Consider the following 27,266-nt stretch of genomic DNA (forward strand, 5'->3'; position numbering starts at 1 on the left):
GGGGGGGGTAATTTGGGGACGATTTCATTTACGAAGTCGCTATTTTGAGAACAAGTGGCTGTTTTGGGGACCGTCTTTAAAGAATTTTCAGCGTAATGAAGGTTTTGAAAACTATAAAATTGATTTATATTTTTTTCAATGTTAGGCATTCAGTATTTGTGATGGGCTTAGAATTGTTTCGTTAAGTTAGATTAGCTCAGAACTCCAATGCTGTGATGTCCCAAGGTAGTAGTAATAGTTTAAAAGAAAACATTAGCTTGCTATTGTGAACGCCCCTTGATTTTTCGTGTCCCCAAAGTATCTCTTTGGGAAACTTATATATACATATGTATACATATACATATACAGAGTTATTCAGTAGAAACTTACCACCTGAAATTAGCGAGCTCATTTGAGTCTTATGGTAAAACCATGTTGAGGTGGTGCGTTTGGGTTGGTTAACCTGGTATATGTATACGTAGTTTGTCCAAAGTTCAACGTGCTTTTGCATATGCATGTACATGATTTTCGCACTGGAATTGTCGAACAAGCGTAAAAAAATACATTGAATACGCAGAATGACCAAGTGGAGAAAAGGAGTAAAATACATACTTGAGTTTGAAAATATTGTTATACGTTAATATTAACGTACGTCAGCTTGACGATGCATTGTACATACATACACTGTCTGAAGGTACTTTTGTAAAGAGCAGTAGGGGCGGCGAGGGTGCAACAGGTGCCAGAAACATTAGGCTGGAAGAAAGAGACCTTCTTGTCCATCCGAATGCATAGCGTGACGCGTGGGCGTGACGTAAATGCCAAGGAGGTTTATAATACAGAACGAGAAAACGAGGAGAACGAAAATAAAAGTGAAATATGGTAAAACGCGAACGTAAAATGTAAAACGTGCCATGTCCTGTTTCTATGTGTCTGAGTATCCTGCATGTATAACGCGAGCCATTTTTTTATTTGGCTCGTGTAAACTGGGCTTAACATATCCGAGATCGAGTCAAAATAAAGACTCACGTTGTTGGTCAAACGAACGACTTGATATATTTGATTAAACGTATTAATTATAATTTTGGAAAAATTTGATACAATTTCAATTTTTATTTTAATTACCCGACTATTGCAGGTTAATTAATGCGACGACCTTTAACGTCGTAGCCCGACCGAATCTTGAAATTTAATAATGTAACTAAAGACGCGTCACTGCTGCCATCTATTGTAACGACGTCAATTAGCAGTACTGATGAGTCTAGCAATTGGATACGAGACGACAACGTTACGGATGATACTTATTAAGGATGACGCATTCGCGAATATTATTAATTGGAAGTTGTCAGGTGGCAAAAAAATTAAGTAATACCACGAGAAAGGTAAAACTACGAGTAATTGACATCTACCTCAGCAAAACTGTTTGAATTTATTTAAAGGAACGACGAACCCTGTTGGGTAGGAACTAAGAGTAAGGAGTATTTGAGTCAATTAGCGAATTATCTTACGATAGCAAATTAATTTGTTGATTAACTTTATTTGACGCTACTGACGTCATACGATAACAACTTAAAATTTCGACGACCGACGTTACGTCATTTCGGAGAACACGTACGTGCATCGTACGTCAAGATAAACGTGGATGTGCATATTGCGAATACAAGGTACAGAGAGACACAACCAATCAGCGTGACATAAGTGACGTTTTAGCCGCAAAAAATTATTTTACACACTGTGAATATTCGCGTCCAACTAGACATTTAATGGCCGGACAAAATTTATGGTGATAAGTGCAATAAAAGGAAAATTAACCTACCGAATGGTTGTCGATGAGTTTTCTATTGGCATTAAAATTAATAAGCGTAACGATAAACTCTAATTAAATATCTGACAGGTTTATTAAATTATCTTAGAAAAAATTATTAATCTGATTATAACGCGTGTGTAGCCATATTTATGCAAAGTTTAGACAGTGTACCTTAAAAAATATTTTCATTCCTCCGGTCGAATTGAATAATATAGTTCAAAGAATTGAATAGACCGTCCCTAACAAAAGGGCGGGAGAATTCAAAAAGTTCGACGAACAGTGACTGATAAGTTTTTTGTTATCAAGGATAGAGTCTCTTACATCATATTTGAATATTGCATAATCATGGCGTCCATCAACCAACCTAAGTATACTGAAGTGAATATCGATCAGTATTTTCTAAAAATCATTATATTCGTCAATACATATATGTATTATATTCAACTTATCTACCACCGATAGAACATTTCCGCAAAAAAAATTTTTCCAGCGATTTTTTCCTCGTAATTAACTCAGACTATTCCTATCAATAGAAACGCTTACTTCAAAGTGTATATAGGGACAAACATTGTAGACGAATAAAAAATAAATAAATAAAAATAATCGATAATTTCGTGTATGAAATTGAAAAAATTTTTTTTTCAAATTTTAATATACCCCCCTCCTCATCTCTATCGTCAAAAAAATCATCAGGTTAGCTGAAAAATTAATATTTTACAAAGCACTGTTTATTCGTATGAAAATTATTCGAACCCAGCTGGTATGACTTAATCTGTTCGTTGGTCTCTAATGCGCTCGTTCATCAAGCTGCTTTGTACGATCAGTGCACGACGGGCGATGAACCTTTCGCGCCATGTGATTCCGTTAACAATCGTCGATCACAGACGTCACGCGTAACGCGAGTAAAGCTGCCAGTATATACGGTAGTAGGTATAGTGAATATTTTGCGATTTTTTCCAAGGATAATAAATCGAGTTCTTTTTTAAATCTTCATTATTACTCTGTTTCCTCGATAAAGATCTAAAGTGCAATTACTTTCGCAATACGCTTCTCCGCCTATGATTTGTACGCGATATATCGGACACGGTATTAATTCGGAATAAAAAAAACTGCAGGTAAGCACACAAAAGGATTACGTGCGACTACAATAAAAAATGATTAATGTACAGAAAGCTTTAAGTGCCTTATATGATTTTATTGTATAACGTATGTCTACACGTGGCAAATAATTAGTAGGTAAATAGTCCATGAGAGCTCAATGACTTCTCGAGTAGCCTCGCAGCTGTGACAATAAGTTCGGGGATACATTAAGAGTAATATAACACATTCGGTGTAAACGCACTTTTACGTTATTGTGTGTGTGTATGACGCGAGTTCAAGACACTTGATATTATAAATTATTAGTGAAAATTTGATCGAGGTTATGTATTATGTATAATGTCATTCGGGCGGAATTGTAGCTATACAATTTTTGAGTTAGATAATGGATATTCATACTAGTAAGTGGCGTCTGCACGACGCAAGTCAAAAAATTCATTAGCTCGAGCCATTAACAAAAATGGAATTTTGTTTGAAAAACTAAAATACGTTAATGATATATATATACATACATACACACCATGTATAATCTCTGATGACGGTTTCGTAGAATTCATATTTCTCTATGCAGGCCTGGGATGTGTTGCAGATGCGATGAACATAACCTATGCGCGTCCTTCAACCGTAGTTTATTCAAGTGCCAAATGAAACATTCACCTTAATGACAGCGGCAAGTCTCCAACTAAACGGAACAAAGTCGGTAAGACCTCGTGACGCTATTGACTCGCACGTAGTAGGGGAGTAGAAGGACGAAAGGCCAATGACGTACGGAATATCACAAGAGTCAAAGTATTATTTTATTGCTAGTTATCACGTCCACTGATAATAATAGTTCGCATTTGTGGTTACGCGATTTCCCAAAATAATCTTCATGCTATTTTCGTATAAATCTATGTAACAGCAGATAGGGTGACGTTCACTCGATGTATCCTAGAGACTCTATTTCGTGGTGTCGCCAAGAGATGGCGCAGCGCAGAGTTCAAGATTCAACGTGCAGTACGAGAAGAAATGCTCGACTTATTTACTATTTCCGTATTATTTGATTATTATTATACGTATATACGTATTATTTGATTGACGTATCAACAGTGTACTTAATCTTGACTGCTTTACTGGATGAAAGTCTAGCTTACTCGAAATTCACCGTAAAGCTCCAAAGAGTGAGAAAGAGAGAGATATTACTTTGATTATTATTATTATTATTATAGGTTAGGCATATATATGTATTGTGACGTTATTTTTGGACGTCACAAAGGTCCCGTATTGGTTACTTCCGTTTTTCAATTTCGGGACGCATTTACGTCCTTTTTTCCAATAAAATGTTACGCAACCGGCCAGGAGCTCCAGGGTCATAGGCATTAGGGAACATTAAGTTAATATTTTCGTATACAAATATTTCATACGTCACGACCACCTCACCGGAACCGAGCCATCCGGACAGCTGGAAGCCCACGAAGGAGGATAAGCAGATTTTCGCCAGAAACAGCCACTACCTGAACCCCAGCTTGTGTTCCTATTGCTTACGACGGCAGAGCGGCCAGTACTTGTAATTTAAAGCGGAAATCTCTTACAAACGAAATCAAATAGAGTACATTGTTCTTCAGGTCCATTATGCATCACATGTCAAATCTTGTCAAACGCATAAAAAATCTATCCTCCCGATACTTCTATTTTCTGCCACCAGATGTCACGGTCACGAATGTCAGATCCCAGTAGTCCCACAGAAACGTAGGTCTCTACCATATTGACAGCTGCCGCAAGCAACAGGAACACAAGTGGCGTTCGGGCAGCAGCCAGGTTCTGGCAAATGACGACTCTGCATAATAATTATCAGGCAAATAACTCTGATCAAGTATTGTGAGACGAAAACCTTGTATTTATTTATTTAGGAACTCGAAACTATTCGAAGTCCAATTATCGAAGTTTATAGTTGTTCGAGTTACGATATTCAGGTAATTATAAGAAATGCGAAATACGATTCCCATATTGACCAAATAATTAAAACGTAAAAATCAAGAATTCACCGAGCGTGATAACCACGTCGCTGAACAAGGAATAAATTAACATGACGGGATTATTTCGCTTTAATAATAATAACCTAGAACATTGAAGAACAGCCGCCATTATCATCAATCGAATGATGATTATACATTTTATTTATTTAAAAAAAGCTCTATTAGTCTCTTCTAACTTACGGTTATCTCTTAAAAATTGCATTATAAACTTACGACCCTCTGTTAAATATTTTTCAAAGGACTAATCAAATACATTTAAGACGCACTCACGAAGTAACGTCCATTATTATTACGCTATGTATTACCATAAATAGAATATAACAAAGTTCAGTTTGAAAGGGGAGCTCGCAATATCTAACTTTATTGCACCTTTGCAGAATTCCTTCATATTATTACAGTAGCTAAGGCACTGAAATTTCCTATAGCACAAATTGTATAATTATTTCTTTCAGACAGACAATGACTCGTGAAACTTGAGAAAGTACCGCTAGCAGCTACATAGTTCCGCATACGAAACAGGTAGTACAAAAGGAATACTGTTAACATAGAATTGAACTCCCCTAATCTGATACTGAAAAAAAAGTAAAATTATTCTACTGCCGAAAAGATACCTACGTTGTTAAAACATGTTGCGCAATAAATTGTATGTCACATCACGATTTGATCCAAATTTGTTTTTCTCGCTCCAATTGACTATAGTATAAGCAGCACGCTTTTTACCATTAATTAAACTACATTTCAGCTATCCTGTTACATATAATTTGTTTACGTAAGGTGTCCCTTATAGGCGAGAAACATCAAAACCTGCAGTAAAACATGCACATTGAAATGATACGGATTAAATTTTTGCTATTATTACGTGTAACCTAGCCTAATAATTTGATAACAGTCGTGGTTACCCTTTAGCCTTGTCAAAAACTAGACTGATAATTTCGTATATTGTAGAAAGTGGGTATTTGAAAATGTGAAAGAACAAAAATTTAGAATAACATATGATACGAGTGTGACAGACGAGTAACAATCATTTGTTACTTTCAGTTCTGAAACTGAATAAAAAATTTTGAGCGACGCGTGAGTAGCATTAAAGATTAATAACATTGAGTACACACACATAAACGTACGAGCGCGTTAATCTTATGTAAAATTTTAAGAAAACAATCTGAGGAAAAACAAAATTCCAAAAAAAAACTGTGTTAATTGCGACAAAGTTCATATAAATTTAAAAAAAAGTCAGGAACGCTAGCGCAACGTTACTATGACCGAAAATTGACGTGATTCCATTAGGCGCCTACTTTCTCTCTCATTCCCACACAAGATACACTCCTTCTATCGGATGTCACGTCCAGAACGAGTTTTGCCCTACCCCTTTGTGCCACTCCCCGACAAGGTCAACCAAACAGGATCGGGTCTAACCCTAAAAAGAGAAAAATCATCCTGTTCGTGACCTCGTAGGTATCAAAAGCAACGGGGAATGTTCGAGCACGCTGGGTTCTCGAATCTACAGGGTGACGGTTACGAATCAGAGCAACGACATCTGCATTGGTATGGCCGGAGCTTGACTGTGCCACATACCGCGAATATAAATCTGGCAATTACCTGCTGTTCCGTTTGGTTTTGCTCTGACGGGCGTAACCAAGGACTGGATGCTGCGTCTCTGCTTATCGATTGCACCGGCTGCCCACGAGGAGGTCTACCGCGTTGTTCATAAAATCTCAGAGTCTGCGAACCATCCGGAAACGCGCGCTTCAGTTTACCCGCGTCGTCTGGCACAGCAGCATACTGAATGCTGGGTAATGTTTACGGGCTATTATTATTACATCTTTTACACGCGCTTCAAACAGAGCATGCCGAATCACAACACGCGGCACGCGAACGTCATCGGGATCAAAAAATTTCCTTGGAGACTCTACCCTCCACGACACTCACCGTAGGACAGACCGGCGTCGACTGAAGCGGCGCGCCGCCACACGGCGCTCCGCACGCGGGCGACAGCCACGGTGACCTCGAGCCAATCCGAACGGCCTATGATGTTGGTTTGCCAGTTGCTAGCAGTCGCCGGAGAGTTGGCAGTGGATTGCTCTCGCCAGAATGGAATGAGAATTGGATTGGCGTCATGACAACTGAGAGGACATTTTGTTATATCGAGATTGATGGTTATTCTTTTATTGTACGTACATACATACTATGAATCGACCGGATCAAATCCTTTTGCTTTTAGTTGATCAATATGAAATGTAGAATTACAAAATTTCGACAAGCCATTGATATCTCCTAGGTAACCTACAATGCTCTCATTTTTCTCAGATCGTTATCCAACTGGCACTAAGAATCTTATTCATTCTTTCAGGCACATTTTGACACTGTGTCAAAATGAGTAATAAGTATACCGACGGTGACGTCATAGGCGTCCCCGTCGATTCGCCAACAATATAATCCAAGTAACGAAAATTGTTTTTGGAAACGTTGCGGCAATACACTTCGTATTCACCATATACGGACTTTATAGTAAAACCTATTTATTAAGTCATAGTCTGGATTTGAGGACTTCGCTATTCAAGTCTCAATGCCATATGACAACGATTGGCAGTTCCTGTGGACTAAACTGGAGGCCAACTTTGGATTATAACAAGGGTTGGACAATTAGAGAGTGGAATAATAGAGAGGCTTTACTGTACTCTTAAGTATCACCTTTGACCTCCTCTATGACTACCAGTTATTTATTCTAGCACATATGTAAATGTTTCGATCGTACACACAGTGTAGATACCAGTTCTTTTTACTCTTTTACCTACTTTTAGAATGGATGGGAATAAGAGTGTGCTAGGTCACGGACTTTGCAATTATTCATACCATGAGAATCACCACCTTCACTGCCACCACCTCCACTTCCACCACCGTCAGTAACCTCAGGATCGTCTCCGAACAGTATTATTCTCCACCCTAGACATTAGGGATCCTTCCCAAAGTTCTTCTGCAAACGTCTCGAGTGCCATCTTGAGGGACTTATAGGAGTAGCCTAAAGAAACAGACGAATTAGGTAAAAGCAATAAAAGGTACCTTTTTCTCCTCTCAACTGTGCTCATACTGATTCGATCATTTTTCACTGATAAATCATTCAATTAATTATGGCTCCCCTCACTTTCGCTATTGGCATTAAGTTGAATTTGGGATCTGACAGTTTTTTTTGTACGAAAATAATTCCATAGCTCCATCTACTCTTATACTTTTATCTAAGCCACTTTTTTCTTTTTATATCGACCATTGTGTATTGTATGTATCAAATCTGACGCACACTATCAGAAATGGCGGAGTGAAGGAAGAGGCGATCTGCTAGAAGTTTCGGTATACCAGACACCCAGATGCTTGACAGAGTGACAAAGGTAAAAGGAGATCCTTACTGTCTCAGACAAGAGGAGCTATAACAATACGGCGGATCCACAAGTACTTACTGTGTACTAGCACGTACTATACTTCGAGGGGCCGTGCATACTAATAACGAGTAAGTCTGTATTACGTGAGAATAGCCCATACGTATTCAATAGTTCGTATCCACGTGCATCTTGATATCAGGCAACAATACGTAATACAGATTCATCATTGATCTACATAAATTGTGCGTAGCCACTTTTATATTTAATTAAGAAGTTTCAAAGGGGAAGTAAATTATAAATTTAATCTTGGAACCATGTGATGACGTCATCGCCGACGCCAGATATATTTTAATTTAGACGTCATAAAAAATGCTGTCTTACCGTTTTACGGTTAATTAGAAATATGTATACAAAGATACTTTACTTGTTTTTATCCTTGTTGTATACTAATTCTTAAGACTGTGAAAAACTACTAAAGTCGAAAGTTTAATTGAATTGAATGCTATTGGATAGCGGCTCTCTTGCTCGTGAAGATAAATCCGCCATCTTGAACACGTAATCGTTTAATGAGATTTTGCTGCTTTAAGTTTTAAGTGAAACCTCGAACTTTCTTTGATACACTGTATTTATGGAATAATGATAAAATCCATTCTTTTGTTTCACGATAATCGAATACTTATAAATTATTATAATATATGTATAGTTGTGTTGAAGTTTAAAAAAACGGTTTTTATTGTCCTGAAAATTAAATCAACCGATATATCTTACTCAGTTACCGATTTCGTTTCTGACGTCAAGTTTGTCTTGTGATATTTCGTTAAACAGTCGCTAATCGTTAATTGGATTCAAAATGTACATACGCTAATTAGTAACGTAACGAACTTTCGTACCTGTTTAGGTTAAAGTTTAGCACTGTATCAAAAAGTTTGTCACGAGTTTGAAAAAGTTTTTCAACGTTGAGGAGTAATTTCTGGAAAAATTGATAATGGCAAAAAAGACTATTATTGTCTCTCAAACTCGATTTCAAAAACATCCATTATTCTTGTAACAAATAAGATTCAGTTACTTTTTCCGATAAGGTGTTCTTACGTTTATGCAAAGCTTCAAGGGGAATCTACAACGACAAGATTGCGATGCGAAAGTGGCGACATTTCGAATTGGTAAAAATAGTGAACATAACCAAACAATATACATATATATATTTATGTGACAAATAGATCTTGATGAAATAAAGTATAATTGCGTAATCATTAGTCGATGTATTTGTGTATAGATATACTAATCGATAAAGAAATTAATTACTTAATCGACACTGACCTTTTAATCATCGATTAATAAGTCCGAGCATTTAAACTTTACTCTGCGGCATGCCTATAGTACATATAGTATAGACTTTAGTATTTCTATTAAAATTCCCAACAATGTTACAAAGGTCAAAGTTCACTTAACGATTTTTGAGGCCACTATTCGCAAATTTGAGGTAAAAACTTCAAAATTACTTCAGAGAATTGCTAAAAACTATAGTTATAATCGAATACGATCGTGAACTCAAATTTGGTTGAATATCGAAAATCGTTAAAAATTTAATCATGTATCGATCTCGAGCATCTTCGAAATTTCTGCTTCTAAATGTAGTTACTTTCCCACTGGAACATCCCAGTTATCTCCAGTCTATAAATCTTTCTCTCAATTTTATTTTGGATTCTCGAAACGTTCTCATTTCTTACTTGACTTTCCAACCGTGTAATCATACTTCACGTGACTCCTAGTAACAATAATAATCTCTGAATTCCAAAAAAAAAGATCAGAACACTAATAATGAAATAATAAAACTCTATAAAAGACGAGGAAAGGAAATAATAATAATAAAATAATTTTAAATTACACGAACGTACAATAAATAAATGTTTGGTGAAAACTGCGAAGACATTGACAAAACCATTTTTCAGAAAGATGCCGCTCAGATCTCATGATAAGGTACATTGTGTGCGTTATCCCTTATCACAAATTCAAGAAGACTAATTTATTATCTCTTATCTCGGTTTTCGCGTGCATCACGTAACGCTGAAAATATCAAAAGGGATGTATTTCAGGGATGTACATAAGGGATGAAATTTTATAATACATTTTATCAATACTCTGTATACAAATAAAAAATATTTCGAATTATATTTTTCACTGTTACATCATATATGACGATCATGTTCTATTTCAATGTAGTTTATTATTATTTTAACAGGTATTATGTGTAACCAGTGTATCATCAATTCAACGTTCCATCCAGCCTAAATTATTTATCACCGAGAAAGTAGCAAAATTAAAAATATAGTTGACGAAGTAAATTGTACTGTGTGGCACAGTAAGGAGACTCATTTATTGTAAAATTAATATGAGTATTTATTGAATTACCTTTTTTGAGAAATTCAAATTTGTCTTTACACTTACGATCGACAAACGCATATTCACATATGATTTTTTTTTTAATAATAAATACAACACCCGCACCGCGTTCTACGTCAACGTATCTGACTCATAATGAAATACGTTATTACGATTTAATGTATTAAAAAAACACTTTCACTCCCACTGAAACACCCTGTGCGTGTTCACAAAAACCGCGGAAGGGTTACTCAAAGGGATAAATTTGAATCTCAGGTCACGAATATCCCCAACGTTTAACGATCGCGATACGAGAGACATTAGAAACGTGCGACCCACATCTTTTTCTTAGACTGTATAATTACAATGACTATGAAATGACATACCACAGAAAGCAGAGAATATTTGGAATAAAAGTAATAAAAACTTTACGTTACGTTCCCATCAATCATTTGCTATCCATTACCTCGTGCTTTGTATTAACAGGACGAATGGGCCATTGAAAATTATTTTATTTGCTGTACCGGTACTTTGCTTCTCTTGATTGGACGAGCAATTGAAACCAAAGAAAAAATCGACAGATATTGGATTCTTTTTTAGGGACTCCATAAACGATCGTTCTGCGAAATGTATTACGAATAAACGGGTTATCGATTCTGTATTAAAGGAGGTCGGTTCAATATCCACATACTAATACCAGTTTACTACCTAGGTTTCACGTGCGTACCAACCTAGTGGTACCTATTGTGAACGCACCTTGAAGAATTTCTAAGGCCATCTGGGCGGAAGTGGAAGTTCAGTACGTATAGTCCTGAAGTACGCAGTACGTGAATAAACTCACCATACGTTATTTTAATTCCCCAAGGGTGTGTCAGTCTTTTGCCTCTAAGAAGTAACGCAGGTACATTTCGATTAAACTATTGGTAACGACATTGTCCGGCATTTTGTTCAATGTGAATTCGCAACTGGCGAAACTGCATACAGCCCTCATTCACCCCAAGCGCCGCATATGTCATTAGGGGGGAGTGCATTGTCTGCGTCATATATGTATTTTATTCAAGGTTTGAGGGTGCACTTGGATACATATGTGGGTATAGGTACCAACTGCAATGTGATGACAAAAGAATCGCTTGTACGACAAAAATCTAATTTAATCGTTTCAACGTGACGGGACATTTCTTTTCGTATTTTAAAAATTCTTTAAAAATTCAACCGCTTGAGATCAAATCGTCTATCAAGATTTTCATAATTTTGGGCAAAAATTAAACCGGATATACAACGCTGAGAGTGAACGTGCGTGTGAACATGCGTTAACGCGCGTCGTCACGCGATCTTTTTTTTTATTGTGATTTCCCAGCTCACAATCAGCGACAATCATTTCCGAATAACAATCACGTACGGTAATCAAGTTTCTACTTTATTTCTACACCTATGACTCTATTTATGTACAAAATACACGAATTTCTCTAATTGTACATATAGATGACCGATTTAATCGCTGGAAGTGTCACTACTTGTCATATGAACATGACGCATGCTGTTATCAGTGTCACGAAACAACGATATGAGTGTAACGTTAGAGGATTAAATAGACTATGTTGTTAGTGACATTGACAATGACGTTGACAATAAACCGATTCTGCAAAAGCATGTTTACCGTATGTAATAAAAATATATATAAACACATGTGCGCAAACGTGCATTTAATGCAAAACTCAACTGTGCCCCGTGATTAGATGATTCTATTTTTATACTATTTTCTATATATAGAGGTTATGTACAGTTTACTGCTAGTATAATTATAAACAAGAGGTCTAGATCAACCTGGCACTGACACATGCACGTATTCTTGCACATGAGTTAACGCACATAACGAGATTCTCAATTGCAAAGGATAATTTTGGTTAAAACTACATTTTAATTTTTTTTAATATAAAACGGCAATTTTATTAGCACGAGTTCAAAGGATAAAAGTGTATATAGTCGATGTACATTTACTGAAAGGGGGTTTGTATGTGATTTTGAGTGTTTTAAGCTTTAATTCTTTACAGCAGCTGCAACTACGATTGATCGTGAGTTTGAGAGTCACTGCCTTAAATTCTATGCTTACTGGAATCACATAAAAAACAGTGGTACTCAGCCGTATGTATTTTGTAAAGCGGTGGAGGCAGTTAAAAGAGAGTCACTGGCTGAGTCTTATAGAGACTCAAAAGAAAATTACTCACTGAACTTTTCTCAATTTAATGAAGAAATTTTGTCAGTCTTTTTTTCACAGGAAGCGTTTTATTCAGCGAGGAACGTGCTGGCTTATGCTTTGCTAGATAAGGGAACAGAGTAAATGGTAAATAACTTGTGACTGCATTTTTTTTGAAGGCAGCATATCATATGTGTAAGATTAATTAAATGTAAGAAGGATAATTACTTAGATTTTTGACTAACTGAAAATTCGATACGTTTGCTAACGATTTTTCTGTTACAGTACCTAAGTGCTAATATTAAAGGTTATTTAAGCTATGTTATTAGGTCATGACGAACGAATTTAATAGAAAAATTCAATTGGATTTTCAAATTATTTGTGTAAATTAATCTAAAGTTAGTGTAATGATCGACAGCGTTCATTTACAAAATCCGTTTACGTCTTTGATCAGTAGATGTCGCTAGTTGCATAATCTACTCGAAAATTGTTGAACGTTGATTGGCGAAGCAAGAAGAGTAGCCGAACAAGGCATCAAGTGGAATAGACATAGAAAGTGAATGTAACCTCAAAATCAGGAGGATTGTCTCAAAAGAGTAGTTTTTTTCATCTCATTCGTAAACGTTAAAATTCGCGCTTGCGATAATAAATGTTCCTGACGACACGATAGCGCGGGAGATTCATTATGCAGCGTGGAAGATTCCACACATGAATTGTCAGAAAAAAAAAACGCTTTCGGTTTGGAGAACCCATCGTTTACGTTAATATAATGGGGTGTACAAAGAGAGGAAGTGCGATGAACTAGTTATGCTTCCATCGACTGGTTACTTTAAAACGATAAATTGTCCGTTTTACGACAACGGTTTTTGCGAAAGACCCTACTGCCACTTTAAACATCCACGACGAGGTAATTCTTCCTTTTTATGACTTTTTCGAATATCGATTCAATTATTCTCCCTAGTAACCTCACATTCGAGAACAAAAGATTCGGCAGATCATGATTTTTGTATATAAACGATGATTATTTCTTGTGTTTTACTTTTCAAGTATTAAAAGTCACGTGGAGGAATGTGTTGGATATATTTGATACTGATATATGAGTACAAATTATTTTGGAGTTCCATTAGCCTTTGATGTGTCAATTGGTAGTCACTGGAGTGTGATAAATGAACTGTTTTGTTTTATTGTTGTATATTGTGTTACAGTTGTTAGTAAACAACTTATTTTTCCATTTTGATATTGAAGTAGTAGAGCTTACTATGTATTACCTTTTATGTAAGAATTAGTTTTAACTTTGGGTAATATAAATATTAGATAATAATTATGTCATAGTTTCTTTTTATCACAGGATATTGAGTTCAATGTGTACAATACATTGGTATAGATATGTATAATAATTTATGAGGCTAAAAAAATTAAATTATCTTATAAACATAAAATATGCTGTATTGTAGAAGACTCAATAAATCATTGTTACAGAAGATGCAGCAAATGCGGCAGTGGCGGTTGGGACGACAACAGGCCAGGCAGTGGCATCTGGGGATTCTGGAGGAACCACCTCCGTGGCACCTTCCAACTCTGACATGCTACAGAAATTGGTATCTGAAGCTGTGAAGAAAGTTCTTGCCCATCAGGAAGTTACAGATTCGCATAAGATATCTGATAATATTGTGTCCCAAGTAGTAGAAGAGCTAAAACCATCACTGGGTGGTGGGGCGTTGACATCGGTAACATCTGCTGCCGTGGAAAGTACTGCAAGCAATATTGTCAGCACAGATGCTATTGTCCAACCTCCTGTAACAAAACCAGCACCATGTGTATACAACCCTACACCCATAGCAGAGTTGAAAAAGCGTCACATTCCAGTGGCCTCATATATGCCTACTAGAGATAGTAAAGTGGCAGTGAAACGTAAAGCATCTCCAGAAGGCATGAAACCTTGGCTTGGTTTCTTACGAAATCCTTCAGCTACTCAGGACAGCTCATCAACTCCTGGATATTCCAGTGTTAAAGTCGAAGAAGTAACATACAAGCCTACAGCCATTGTCAGTACCAGCACTGAAACACCTATGACTCAGAGTTATGTACCAACAATCAAATCGGATTCGTCATCATCAAACTCCTACGAGGACAGCAATTCGAATGATTATATGTCAAAGATTAAGGAAGGTTATTATCCAAAGTCAAAGAAAAGACGGGAAGAGTATGTCCCAAAAAAATTGAAAGCTCCTTTAAAAACCGTTCAGCACCTCGACGAAACCGCTCTCGATGACTTCGCCTTGGAATTCGACATGATCGCAGACATTCTGACGTCCGAGAAGCCAACCATTAATACCGTAGCAAGCGAGGACTCACACGAATATAATCTGGACCTGGAACCAAAATTCTCGGACGATGAGATGCCCGAGGAAGATGTTGAGATTCTAACCAAAGAAACATATAAACTAGGAGCTAATAGTAAGGACAATGCGAATCACCAGGAAGAGAAGGAGAAAGAGAATATAGTCTGCACTAAGGCACAACCTAACGATAGCGATATAACTGAATCAAGGAATGGTAATCAGCATAGTTATAAATCAAATACCCAGGTCACAGATAAGATCGACAATAGAGATGCTCCTGACAAATCAACTAAGGATTCCCGTAGCTCGAAATCCAGTGCCCTTACGGGACCCGATAAGGATAATAAACATAAGGGTAGATCTGAAAAGAAGAGGTCGACGAAGGATGATTCGAGAAAAGAATCAGATAAGGAAAAAAAAGATCACCGACATGGTAATAGTATTAATAGTAGTAGTAAGGATCGTGACAAGGACAGGAAGAGCAGTAACGGATCGAGTAAATCCATTAAGGATAAGCATAGTAAGTACAGCTCCAGTACTAGCGGCAGACATCGTTCGTCATCCTCAAGTAAGGACGACAGAAACAAAAGTAAGAGTTCTCGTAGTAGCAAGGAAAGCTCACGCAGTAGTAAGGACAGTTCGAAATCAAGCAGACACAAGTCTTCTAATTCAAAAGAATGTAACAGTAGGCATCATCATAAGTCCTCTAGTCGTGATCTTGAGAGAAACAAGTCAAGCATTAGTAGTTCCAAAAAGGATACTCATTCTTCAGAGAAGCATTCACGACCCAGTCGTACTTCAAGCACTTCTGAGAAGAAATCTAGTAAGAAACAAAAAGAAGATAGCAGTGAAAGAAGTAGTGACCATGAAGAAGATGTTCTTGCCAGTCCAATTAGAAGTATACACTCTTACTCCGAAGAAGAAATAATTGAGGTATCTGAATCAGATGATGACATCGAGGAAGAGTGCTTGAAAATATTCCAGGTAGAACTGTGATTCATAGGAAAAGAGTTTAGAAAATTTTAGTGTATAAACCATCACTTTAAGTTCTTATTATTATGTTACTTTATTTCTATTTATACTCTGTGTCCAGGAATATGAAGTGTCCGACCATCCAAAGGAAGTGACAGTGAAACAACCACCAAAAAGAGAAGTGGAGGAGATCGAAGACTCTGGTCGTAAGAGAGTAGCACATCCATCTGCAGGTACAACAACAACACGACAAGTTGTTTCGAGTCAACCGCCTAAGAAACTACCCAATCCACAACAGCGAATGTATGAAAGATGGAGACTAATGAAAGAAGCTGCTGCAACAAAAGCTGCAGAGAAAGTTGTGAACATTAAGGAGTCTCAGACAAGTCCAGTATCAAATGTTGCAGCAACATCGGTACAGACTCCATTTAAAAAGGCACAGCCTGTAGAATATAATTCTAACGACACACAACTCAATGGGAACAGTAAGTTTTGATTTGGTAAATGTTAATATGTGATTTTTAATACGTTTATTTTTTAGGTCGAATCAGAATTGCACATGTTCCTTACGCAATGTCACTTACTATGGCAAAGAAAAAGGTGACGACAGCCAACATTCCTAAGGCAGGAGACACAAAAACGGCAGCTCAAACTTCCAAAGGATCTCGCGTAGCACACATTCCTCAAGTCGTAAGTATTGCTTTTGTTCCATACCATAGATCGGTACATTTTGTTAGTGTTAAAAAAAGTTCGGAGTATTGCTTTGTTACTGCTTCCAAAATTTGTTTCATCTAATCATATGCTTGAGCAATAACTGATAATGGGTTAACAATATCATAAAATTTTTAATTCGCTTCTCGCCATGATTCCAATTCGTTTGCGGGTTGTTTTTGACGTAAAACTATTTTAGATGTAAAAACTCGACGGGTTCCTCTTTGTTCTCTACGCAGCGCAGTTGTACCAATTCTATAATTTATACCTACGTATAAATAACTAATTAAAAACGACTTTCAAACTTTTGATAGAGCATAATCTGAATTTTATTAATAAATTTTTTATTAAGATTTCGCTTTTTACTATACTTTGTGTGTCTTTAGGTACCCCAACTGGTTCGACCTGAGCCATTGCAAGTAGCAACGCAGAAATTCCCATTAAATGTGCGTCAGTACTATGTGAACTTGATGCAGGATATATGTGTGCAAATTTATACCAACGCGGATGATGCAGCCCAGCGTGCGCTTCAGGAAGAATTCGGGTGTCACGAACGTTGCAAGGCTGTTTCCGTTTACAAAAATTCGTGTATGCTAGCTGCGCACAGATTACGGAAGGAGCTAGACCAAGGATCTTCTGGAGATGGTGCTGGATCCTATACCAGTGGTATTGTTTCGCACGAAACTGTACTTGCAGGAAAATCGAAGGGTTCCTGGAGTGTTGTTAAATCCAAGAAAGCTACTATGAATTTCAAAGGTAGTGCTTTGTATACTGTGCTTTCTAAGTGGGTTATGAGTGAGCAACAATTGAGGGATAATGGATTTCCAAGACCTCACCCTGATGGTGTTAAGGTAAAAGAGTGTTTCTTTTCTTGCAAGCAATTTTCATGCAAACAAAGTATCTTTATCATTACAATATTTTAGGGTCATGCCAAGGTGTATGTTATAAATACTCGTAATCAGGCAATCTTATCGAAGGTACCTAACGAAAGATTCTGTAGTCGATGTGGACAAACTTATATGGTGGATAAGCAAGGACACGCTGTACAGCAACAAAACTGTATATATCACTGGGGACGAAAATTTACAATAAGAGGAGAAGGTCGCTATAGTTGTTGCCAACAATATGGTTCAGCAACTGGTTGTTGCGATGCGAAGACACATGTTTGGGATCACGTTGACTATGAAAACCTTCGAGGTTATGTCAAAACATTGCCAAAAGGTATTTTTCAATGTTTAGTTCTACTTAACACTAAACCTACCATCGAGCGGTCATTTGACCGTTTTAAAGCCAAAAATACGTTTATAAAAAATTGTCGGTAGGTTTAGTGTTAATTATATTTGATTTGTAGACAGCATCAATTACATTATATGCTTTAACATTTTATCGATTTTGTTTAAGATGTTCCTGCCGAAGAACAAGGTGTTTATGCCCTTGATTGTGAGATGTGTTATACAACACAAGGTTTAGAATTGACAAGAGTTACTGTTATAAATGATGAATGTCACGTTATTTATGAGACGTTAGTTATGCCAGATAACCCAATTATTGACCATAATACAAGGTAAGACCCTAACCTTTACCTACCTGTCAATTATGTACTCTTAACTTATATTCATATACGATCCTCTAATTACTACTACTTTCTATTCCATGACTTTTCAGATTCTCAGGGATTACAGAAGAAAATATGAAGGGTGTGACCACGACTCTACGCGATGTTCAAGCTACACTTTTGACAATGTTTTCCGAAAAAACAATACTTGTTGGTCATAGTCTTGAAAGTGATTTCAAAGCATTGAAACTAATACACGACACGGTAGTCGATACCAGTGTGATGTTTCCACACAAAAATGGCCTTCCTCAAAAAAGAGCACTGAGGAATCTTTGTTCCGAGTATCTTCGTAAAATTATTCAAAATGACAGTAAGAGTTTTTTCATTCTTTAATTTTGAAAAACAATGATAATTATTAATTAAAAGTATTGTTTCAGTCGCTGGCCATGACAGTAATGAGGATGCAGTGGCATGTATGGAATTGGTCCTCTGGAAAGTAAAAGAAGAAGCGAAATTGTAGTGGAGTCCATTCATTCAGCAGGAAACTTGAACTGATAAAATAATCAGAAACGAAATCATCATCCGATCGAGCAGTACGCCAACGTACATATTGCTATGTACTTTGTCTTACGACGTGCTGTAGAATATTGTATGACTGTACTGCCGTATGTAATATAGCCTTCATGTATAAATATTGTAATATATGCAATTTATCGTCGTACGAACATTTTTGCAGGATAAACTAACGCACTTTGCGTCTCATAATGAATTGAATAGATTATACATATAGAAGTTAATCATGGATAGGAGGAAATAATAAGTGGGCGCAATTCAATTTAATTCTTGTCAGAGAGAAAAAGCGAATGCGCAAGGCCGATCACAGATTTATGTGACGCTGAGAAAAATACTGAACGTCAGAAATTATGACCTCATGTTATTTCACTTAATATTTCGATTAATATTTTTGTACTTCGTTACCTATTTATATTTTAGATCATTAAATACTGACGAGATAAGTTATGGACTGTTTGCTCACTGGAATTATCCGTAAATCCTTGATTATCCACTTGAACCAATAACTTTAGCTTACAAATATCTATAAAGTTAAACTTGTTTGATTTTAAACTCCTTTTGATTAAATATCAATAAAGTAAGGAAGGAAAATATAAAACGAATACCGTGTATTACTTGTAATCCACGTACAGTACATTGTTGTGCGCGTTACAGAAGTGCAGAGGTTCCTTTATATTAAAATGAACATTATTCTTATAACTTTTATTGTTTTGTTTTTCTTAAGATTATGATCATTATAAATTATCTGATTAGTTTTATTTTACGAATATTATGTTATATTTTATTGGTTTTTTTTTTAATTTACGGCGCGCGTACAAGAACTAGACAAACAGCTAGCATCTGCCGGAGTTATCTGAAACTAACTAAATGTACTTCCCCCGAAAATATATCTTTTATCGGTATTGAAATTTATTGTGCGTCATCTTTGAGAATTTTTGCTTTTCGAGAACAATCATAGTCCAGAAAGACCGCCACGAAGTTAGCGCCAAAAAATAAAAATTATATGTTTATAATGCCTAAGAAATTGCTATTATTTCCTAATTGCTGCTACTATACAATGTTTGATAAATAATACGACGAATCACGTTCATTTTCTCAAACGTTGCACGATTGGTTCATTTTCTCTAAATTCTGCATTTTGGAACGTAGTCAGCTGTCATAGATGTGTTCACAATCGAACTAAGAGAAAATTAAATTTTATTTGTTATTTAAAGAGGTTTTAATAAAATAAAAATCGAATTGCGGAGCTAAGTGGAGCAAATCGAGAGAAATTAATTCATCAAGAAAATCATATGAAAATCTGTTTGGTTATTTGGAATAGCAATAAAAAAAATAGGTTTCTATTTTAAAGAATATTTGTTAATCATTGCATAGTAGCAGCGGAGAAATTAGGAAAACATAAGGAGCATTTCAGGAGCAACATTTTAGGTTTTATAGACATATAACTTTTTATTTTTTGGTGCTAACTTCTCATCGGTCGAGCGTGATCATGTTCAATCTCGGCTACGACGAGATACGCATTATCGACGACGGCGATGATCACAAAATCCTACTTCCGGACTCGCCGCTACGATGGCGTAATGCTTTTGGTATCGCCTAAAACCGTAGCGTTGTGACCTCCCTACTTATCTCTGCTAAAGCCGTAACGTTGAGCATCTCCCTACTATTTGCTTATCTCTGGTTGACGCTCCAATAATCCATTCTGATTGGTTAGTATTATTTGGTGTTGTTATTTAGGCGCATTCAGGTGTTACAGGTTAAAGTTTGAATGATGAGTGAAGTTATATTGTTGAATTTATCACGGTAATTTAATGCATTTTTAATATGCGTTGCAATTAGGTAAGAGACATTAGAGTAATTAATATTTCTTGTTTTTCTACAGTTTATGAAAATGTCTCAAAGATCAAGGAGAACTCTACGCAGTAGTCAATTTAGACAAGTTGATTCTGACTTTGATGATGATGACTCTCCACCTAAGTCACAAAAACGAAGGCGTCCTAATCATAAACAAGCAAGCCAATCTAGGCAGAGCACTACCTTGTATGATTTGGATGAAGTGCCTTCGCAAGGCTCACAAAGATCAAAAGCAATACAACTTACATCAGAAGAACTATCACATTTAGTTAGCAGTGTTATACGATACATATTTACTGTTAATCATTCTAAGACTGTCATTCAACGAAAGTACATAGTGGATAACATTCTGACAAATCACAGTAAGCACTATCAGTGTATAATGACCGAAGTGGAATCTCAATTGTTAAAGGTTTGATTTCAGTTTTATGCCTACAGTTTTTAAGTTGACATATAATTCTAATAACAATGTAATTTTATTTGCTCCAGGTTTTTGGGTATAAACTAGTACACATCAATGAGAGCAAATACATTTTAATAAACGATGTTCCTAATAGTACACCGCATCTTACATTCAGACAGAAAGAAAGATCGGAATCAGTTCTCCTACTACTTATTTTAAGTCATATAATGGCATTAGGTGATGCTTGCAAAGAAGGTTTGATTCTTTTAATTATTTATATTAATATAGAATAAAATGTATACCGATAAATATTAATAGTACGTTTTTTTTTTATCATAGACACCTTGTGGGCATTCTTACAGCAGTTAGAAATTGTTGGAAATAAATATAAAGAGCATCCATACTTCGGTGACGTCGAGACATTAGTAACAGTGGTACAAATAATTTTCTCATTATTCTAATACTATCTTTCACAAGTACCCAAATTTAATACAATAATTTACTACTCACTGCTGTTTAAATGTTACAATGTATTTTTACAGGAGTTTATGAAGCAGCACTATCTTGTGAAAGTCAGAATTAATGATTCAGACCCGCCAAAATATGAATATCGTTGGGGCATCCGAGCACAAAACGAGTTATCTAAAGACGATGTTCGAGATTTCATGTCAAAAGTAATTACAATTTTAAATAAGATAATGACAACAATAACAATTCCTATAAGAAATCTTTTTTATCTACAGATCTATGGTTGTGACTTACCATGGTCAGATATGCAATAGAATAAACTGATATAAAAGAAGCATGAAAACATTTTTCCTTTTTAAAATAATAAATTTTATACCATACAATTTACGTCCAAATTATTTTTTTTCACCAATTGTAATATAACTATGACATAATTCCTAATAAAGGATAATTTACTTCGCATAATCAAATTGTTATTCAATATAGATATTTATCCGTTACTCCCTTCCTTATTATCTGCCATGTCCAAATTAACATGCTAACAAAGCAGTTAAAGAAACACAAAATTGGTTACTGGATTAAAATCAGTGACTTCCAAATTTCTGAAATCCCCTGAAAGCAGCCATAAAACTGTCAAGTATTATTAGGCACGGGCGTGGTCTCCGACTTCACTCGAGTGTCAGGGATTTCAGAGGGTGCAAATCCTATATGGCGTTCTAGTTTATGTGGATTTACCCAGATACTTATTTCCTGAAGAACTACCGGGCGTCGCATAAAAAACCTAGCCCAAAATTGATGACACACACGTAACTTTAATATCAGATTCAAGTAGCAATAAAGAACCGTAATGAGTACAAAACAAAATATTCTATGAATTTTTTAGAAACCAGACCGGATGTAGTGTGTATATAATTAATTCTACTTGAACCCAGCGTCCCAACTGGATGGTACGGTTAGTTACGCAAGAAAACATTTCAGGGAAAATCGACAGAATTAGTTCAGTAAGCAACTTCTATAAAAAGTTCAAATTGAATTTCTTTATCTTGTACATCTTGTATATTTCTGTATTACTTTAAATGCATTTTAATCCGTAACTGCATTCACCAATACGATTCAGACTGCACCGGCCGACATCGTTGGTTCTATGTGCATATACATTATATCTATGAGTTGGTCCCGGTCACGGCGCAGCCACCAAACACTAGCTCGGTGAATCTATGTCACGCAGGGCATCGGGGGGTTGCAACCCCTAGAGCAGACTGACTCGGTTTTCCTCAGTGCACAACGAGCCACCCTCACGAGCCACCGGCATACAATTCGTCGCTCTCTGTATGAAATTGCCTATTTGCTGTACACTAATTATTTTCCAGTGCACATGTATAGAATACATACACTGCAGTGTAAATCCCGTCCTGAATATTATACAATAATAATAGAATTTTGAGCGAGAGTGAATGCTGGTGACTGTGTGATAAATCGAAAACATCTCACGCATCGCTCGAGTTATTAATCGCAAGTATTTAAAAGAATTAAATAAGAAAAATTAGAAGGTCATCCGAAGCGGTGAGCTCTAAGAAGTTTAGTTCCATAATAGAACATTTTTTATTATCGAAATAAATTTGTATAGTTAATACAAAAAAAGCTTTGATATTCAGTACGTAATTACAGTCTAAGAAAAATAAGATTTATTTCAATATTAGTCAAGACTAATTACGAAGGCCTATCAAGTACAAGAAGAAGGCCTTTGTAAACTCTGCGGGGACCAAAAAGTTCCGATCCATCCAATATCGAGTAAAACACCAAAAGTAAAATCAAACATGTTTAATCTCTATCAAAATATGAATCGGAAGGATGAGACTGAATCTAATCGTCAATCCGTGGTGACCGGACATGATCGATTCTGTCAGGAACGTCCAAAGAACCGTCGCAAGCGTCGCAGTGTCAATCGCCGTACGCAAAGCGCAATCGAGCTCGATTCCGACGCTATGATAACAGCTCGCGACGTCCTGCGTCGGGGTCGCAGCGCCAGCATAGAGGACGAGGAGAGTGAAGAGGAGAGGTCTGGTTACCAGCTGAGCAACAAGATAGACAATCTTGCAAAAATTCTTTTCAATCGTGTTTCCGCTGCCCGTGGATGTAGAGAACAGCATGAGATGAGGTAAAAATATTGAAGACCATTTCCTGCGAGCTGGAGCGTCACGACACGCTAACGGCGCCCCTAAATGAAAATAATGTGACAACAATGAGCTTGAAACAAGAGCGCCGAGCATAATAGGCGGTTGCACCTTGCTACCAAGAATTGTCAATATCCACTCTTCATTGTCCTTAGCCGTCTTTTGTCTAACTGAAGTGGCGCCATTATTATTTTCTGCACATACGTATACTCGGCGCGAAACAGTCGAGTCTCTCGTTATATACATGGAGAACAGATTAATTAATATTATATAATATATTGAGACCAGGATGATTATACCTTTTGAGGATGATTTATTGTTGGGAGTTGAAGTAGCAAATGACAGCTATGCTTTTTCTTGCGTCATAAGCAATGCTAGGTTTAGATATCTTTGTGTACTTTGTATAAGAGTGTTGCTGTTGTTATTCCTTATTGTCTCTGGAGAATGAAAACATTAGCGACCATCTTTGGTACCATTCAGTCGCCTAAGCGAACAACAAATACTGCGACTGTTGAAGGTTCTCTACAAATTTAAAACTAGTTTTAATCGCTTGTGATATTAAAATATGTCATTTTTTGAGTGAAAAGTGATTTTACATAGGATTGATATTGATATGTTTTAATTTTACTTAAAGTTCTCAGACAATGCAAAGCATTCGTGTTCTTTTACGCTAGAGAAGATTTGCATGACTTTTATCAAATGTTGTGTGACCAGTTGCAAAGATTAAAATGTCGATCTGCGATCTACATAGAAGTTTAAACTCTTCGGAAACAGGACAAAATTCTAGGACTGTATCAAATTTTCCAGAGCGCAGGTGATGGTATTAAATTATTAATTTCCGAGGGAACTTTTATCAAAACGATTTCATTGATTGTTGGACTAAATAAGAAAAGTATTTCTTTGATATAAAATTATTCAAACATAATCGCAATTACGTAGATTGATTTTTTTTTCTATTCTAACGGTTACATATTTTATAAAATCTTCAAAGAAACTCGGACGGACACAAAATTTTCCAATCGTGATAACAATAATATTGATGTGTTATGACCGTTTCTTATTGGATGAAACCTTTGCAGTCGTAGAGCCGCTTGGCACATTAACAACAGCAACATTCGCACGACGCGTAATCCTTGGCTCGCGAACTTGATCCGCTATTGCCGTCGGTTAAGAAGTGATTCTGGCGAATTGTCGAGCCAACAAGACCAAACAATACCAATAAATGTCGAAGCAACAGAGAGGTACACAATTCTTCGATAAAACATCACACTAAAAGCCCCCCTAAAGATACAAGTAAACAAGGAAATACCCTTCATTAAATCTACCCCATGTATAAAAATTGCCCTGCTTGCAGAAGTAGCCGTCATCAGTACACTTCATTGAGTAATGGCGCGTCCGTGTGCGATGATGTTGAAGAATATGTGGAGATGGAGAAAAGGTCTAGAGACCGTGCTCTGAGCATTTGCCAGACTTATATACAGGGTAGCTCACGATACAATCTGATAAAACAATTAAACAATGTTGGTGAGTTTATGACTATTATTATATCCATTTATAGACCATATTATCTTACCAATTGGAAATAGGAGACTGGTGTAACAGAAGTTGGATAATTTTTACAGGATCCAGAGTGGATAAGCACTGGTTTGCAGTGAGGGACACTACGTTGAAAGCGGACAGACTTATAACGCTGGTTCCATTGAATAAAAATTGCTCGCTAAGCATTTGCCCTTCGACCAAGGATATACTGAACAATCTATTCCTGGCGCTGCAGCATCCGTACATCTGTCCAGTTCTCGACCTCGAGTTCGTGGAGTTTGAGAGTCAGAATTACGTGATCTTGGTACAGCCGATTAATCAGGGCAGCTTGAAGGATCTTATATATGGGGTATAAAGAAGATTTATCTAATTATACAGTATAGAATAAATTAAAGTAATATAATACTTCGTGGTATCCGGCAGATTGAGAGGAATTGCTGGAATGAGGATTGGAGTCAAAAATATGCAACACGTGGTAAGGGTCTACCTCTGCCACAGATCCAACAAATGGGCAGACAGATTCTGGAGGCACTGATGTTCTTGAAGGAACGTGGTTTCCCTACGGTGACTCATCTGCACTCTGGCAATGTCATAGTACAAAATGGCGTAGCACGTCTTGCTGGACTTGAAAATACTCTTCTTACATTTACCAGTAGAATTCATCCTGTGGTTACTTCTCGTCTGTCGCATACCAGCTTCATAGATACAATATGCTTTGGTGAGGATGAATATCCTTGGGATCTCTTTCATTCTTCGTTCAGCTTGTACTGTTAGACAATTAAATATTAATAATGTTTACGCAGGTCATGTTCTATTTGAAATGTGTGCGGGGTACGAATTATGCACTTTTAAACCTACCCCAGTGCATCTTTCTGATCTTGACAAATATCCACAAGTGAGAAAACTTAATTAATTCTTTGAACACAGATTAATCGCACAGTCCAAGGCATTATAATTTTAATTCTCAGGTTGTGGAACTTCTGGATTTGATCTTTGAGCAGCAGAGTTCTCGTTATCCTACTGTGGAGGAACTTCTGCTGCACGATCTATTCCGCAATATAGATCTTCGAGAAATGCGCAGTGCGCCCGTTACAGTGAGTATTTATTTTTCTCGTTACTTAATCATTGATAATTAATAATAAAATTATGTTTTAACTTTTTTTTTTAGATATTTCGTCCAACATTAACACCATCAATAATAAATCTTCTCGATGGTATCAAAAGACAGAATACCGGCAAGAGGTATCTCCTTACTTTTTTTACATGCACAGGAAACAATATTCTCTTCCTCTCTTTATCTTATGTTACCCATATTCAATTCACACAAATTTTTGTATATCACAATTCTGTCATCTTTAACGTAATCCTGTGATTCGTTTTGCATGCTAGCAGGCACAGATCGCATTCCACAAGTCATGTTTTACCAACACGCAGATGTCGTTGGTAATATTATCACTTTCTATTCATTATTTGACTCTATATATTCTTATATATTCTAAAAACACGTAGCTATCTCAAACAGTGGAAATTGTTTTATTTTTCACAGACTCGCTAGCCAAGACAGCGAAAATATGATAACTCTTAAAAGTCCAGATGCCGAGTACACCGAGAATTGCTCGCTACTCGCTCAAATATACAACGAGCTTTCAAATACTAAGTTATAAAAAGAAATGGGAACAATTTTCATCTTAATACAACGATATCGAATTCGTACATTTCGCTACTAAGTGCCAAAGATACTCTTATCAGTGACACAAAAGTAAAGAATAATGCTATACAAGGTTGTAGGTATATGATATAAGGAAGAATAAAAGTAACTAAAAGAAATACTACAT

At 36.5% G+C, this 27,266-nt stretch overlaps 4 protein-coding genes and 2 long non-coding RNA genes across 18 annotated transcripts in view; 5 read left to right on the top strand and 1 right to left on the bottom strand.

Annotated features, from left to right (window-relative positions):
• The window catches only part of LOC107268515 (acetylgalactosaminyl-O-glycosyl-glycoprotein beta-1,3-N-acetylglucosaminyltransferase), a 17,490-nt gene extending 10,640 nt beyond the window's left edge, over positions 1-6,850 (bottom strand). For 4 of the 6 annotated variants that reach the window (XM_015741353.2, XM_025085802.1, XM_015741350.2 and 1 more), the window contains exon 1: positions 6,493-6,850. The gene's annotated coding sequence lies outside the window, so the exon portion shown is untranslated. Of the gene's footprint in view, positions 1-3,401; positions 3,540-6,492 lie in introns of those variants that run through there. The other 2 variants (XM_025085800.1, XM_025085801.1) reach the window with 1 other exon arrangement.
• LOC112494482 lies at positions 975-3,551 on the top strand. The gene is made up of 3 exons (XR_003059920.1): positions 975-2,713; positions 2,802-2,898; positions 3,453-3,551. It is a non-coding gene; the product is annotated as an uncharacterized LOC112494482 (long non-coding RNA).
• Positions 6,851-7,035: 185 nt separating the features above from the next.
• LOC107268518 lies at positions 7,036-10,438 on the top strand. Of its 3 annotated transcripts, none has more exons than XR_001537853.2 (3): positions 7,036-7,171; positions 7,244-8,395; positions 10,217-10,438. It is a non-coding gene; the product is annotated as an uncharacterized LOC107268518 (long non-coding RNA). The 3 variants fall into 3 exon arrangements; XR_003059919.1 differs by having other exon boundaries at positions 7,244-7,629; positions 7,695-10,438; XR_001537852.2 differs by having other exon boundaries at positions 7,244-10,438.
• A 2,897-nt stretch (positions 10,439-13,335) lies between these two features.
• LOC107268519 (RNA exonuclease 1 homolog) lies at positions 13,336-19,737 on the top strand. 2 transcript variants are annotated; one of them, XR_001537855.2, is made up of 10 exons: positions 13,336-13,747; positions 14,320-16,166; positions 16,276-16,639; positions 16,696-16,844; positions 17,252-17,716; positions 17,789-18,086; positions 18,267-18,429; positions 18,531-18,790; positions 18,858-19,085; positions 19,157-19,737. XR_001537855.2 is itself a non-coding variant. In XM_015741360.2 (9 exons), exons 1-9 carry the CDS (start codon positions 13,648-13,650, stop codon positions 18,938-18,940), a joined length of 3,729 nt encoding a protein of 1,242 aa, XP_015596846.1. In that variant the 5' UTR covers positions 13,336-13,647; the 3' UTR covers positions 18,941-19,737. The 2 variants fall into 2 exon arrangements, 1 of the variants encoding a protein (XP_015596846.1); XM_015741360.2 differs by having other exon boundaries at positions 18,858-19,737.
• A 742-nt stretch (positions 19,738-20,479) lies between these two features.
• LOC107268523 (non-structural maintenance of chromosomes element 3 homolog) lies at positions 20,480-22,183 on the top strand. Its single transcript, XM_015741371.2, has 6 exons — positions 20,480-20,796; positions 20,876-21,259; positions 21,337-21,505; positions 21,590-21,684; positions 21,793-21,924; positions 21,994-22,183. The coding sequence occupies exons 2-6, from the start codon at positions 20,879-20,881 to the stop codon at positions 22,030-22,032; spliced, it is 816 nt and encodes a 271-aa protein (XP_015596857.1). The 5' UTR covers positions 20,480-20,796; positions 20,876-20,878; the 3' UTR covers positions 22,033-22,183.
• A 614-nt stretch (positions 22,184-22,797) lies between these two features.
• LOC107268520 (slowpoke-binding protein) lies at positions 22,798-27,258 on the top strand. 5 transcript variants are annotated; one of them, XM_025085805.1, is made up of 10 exons: positions 23,200-23,230; positions 23,419-23,523; positions 23,626-23,876; positions 25,247-25,416; positions 25,515-25,780; positions 25,855-26,149; positions 26,235-26,326; positions 26,400-26,525; positions 26,600-26,673; positions 26,978-27,258. In XM_025085805.1, the coding sequence occupies exons 3-10, from the start codon at positions 23,704-23,706 to the stop codon at positions 27,093-27,095; spliced, it is 1,314 nt and encodes a 437-aa protein (XP_024941573.1). In that variant the 5' UTR covers positions 23,200-23,230; positions 23,419-23,523; positions 23,626-23,703; the 3' UTR covers positions 27,096-27,258. The 5 variants fall into 5 exon arrangements, with proteins under 5 accessions (XP_015596852.1, XP_015596849.1, XP_015596851.1 ...); XM_015741366.2 differs by adding an exon at positions 26,824-26,874 and having other exon boundaries at positions 22,798-23,876; XM_015741365.2 differs by adding an exon at positions 26,821-26,874 and having other exon boundaries at positions 22,806-23,876.
• The last annotated feature ends 8 nt before the right edge of the window (positions 27,259-27,266 follow it).

Source organism: Cephus cinctus, unplaced genomic scaffold (assembly GCF_000341935.2).
Source record: "Cephus cinctus unplaced genomic scaffold, Ccin1 Ccin1_scaffold0564, whole genome shotgun sequence".
Lineage (NCBI taxonomy): Eukaryota > Metazoa > Arthropoda > Insecta > Hymenoptera > Cephidae > Cephus > Cephus cinctus.

Bases quoted from the DNA above. Each gene is read 5' to 3' on its own strand.
- LOC107268519 (XM_015741360.2), top strand. From the start codon at position 13,648: ATGCTTCCATCGACTGGTTACTTTAAAACGATAAATTGTCCGTTTTAC. The intron at 16,167-16,275 runs GTAGAACTGTGA...CTCTGTGTCCAG, and splicing joins AGTGCTTGAAAATATTCCAG to GAATATGAAGTGTCCGACCA. The intron at 16,640-16,695 runs GTAAGTTTTGAT...TTTATTTTTTAG, and splicing joins CACACAACTCAATGGGAACA to GTCGAATCAGAATTGCACAT.
- LOC107268523 (XM_015741371.2), top strand. From the start codon at position 20,879: ATGAAAATGTCTCAAAGATCAAGGAGAACTCTACGCAGTAGTCAATTT. The intron at 21,260-21,336 runs GTTTGATTTCAG...TATTTGCTCCAG, and splicing joins TGGAATCTCAATTGTTAAAG to GTTTTTGGGTATAAACTAGT. The intron at 21,685-21,792 runs GTACAAATAATT...GTATTTTTACAG, and splicing joins TCGAGACATTAGTAACAGTG to GAGTTTATGAAGCAGCACTA.
- LOC107268520 (XM_015741363.2), top strand. From the start codon at position 23,536: ATGTTTAATCTCTATCAAAATATGAATCGGAAGGATGAGACTGAATCT. The intron at 25,781-25,854 runs GTATAAAGAAGA...GGTATCCGGCAG, and splicing joins TGAAGGATCTTATATATGGG to ATTGAGAGGAATTGCTGGAA. The intron at 26,526-26,599 runs GTGAGTATTTAT...TTTTTTTTTTAG, and splicing joins TGCGCAGTGCGCCCGTTACA to ATATTTCGTCCAACATTAAC.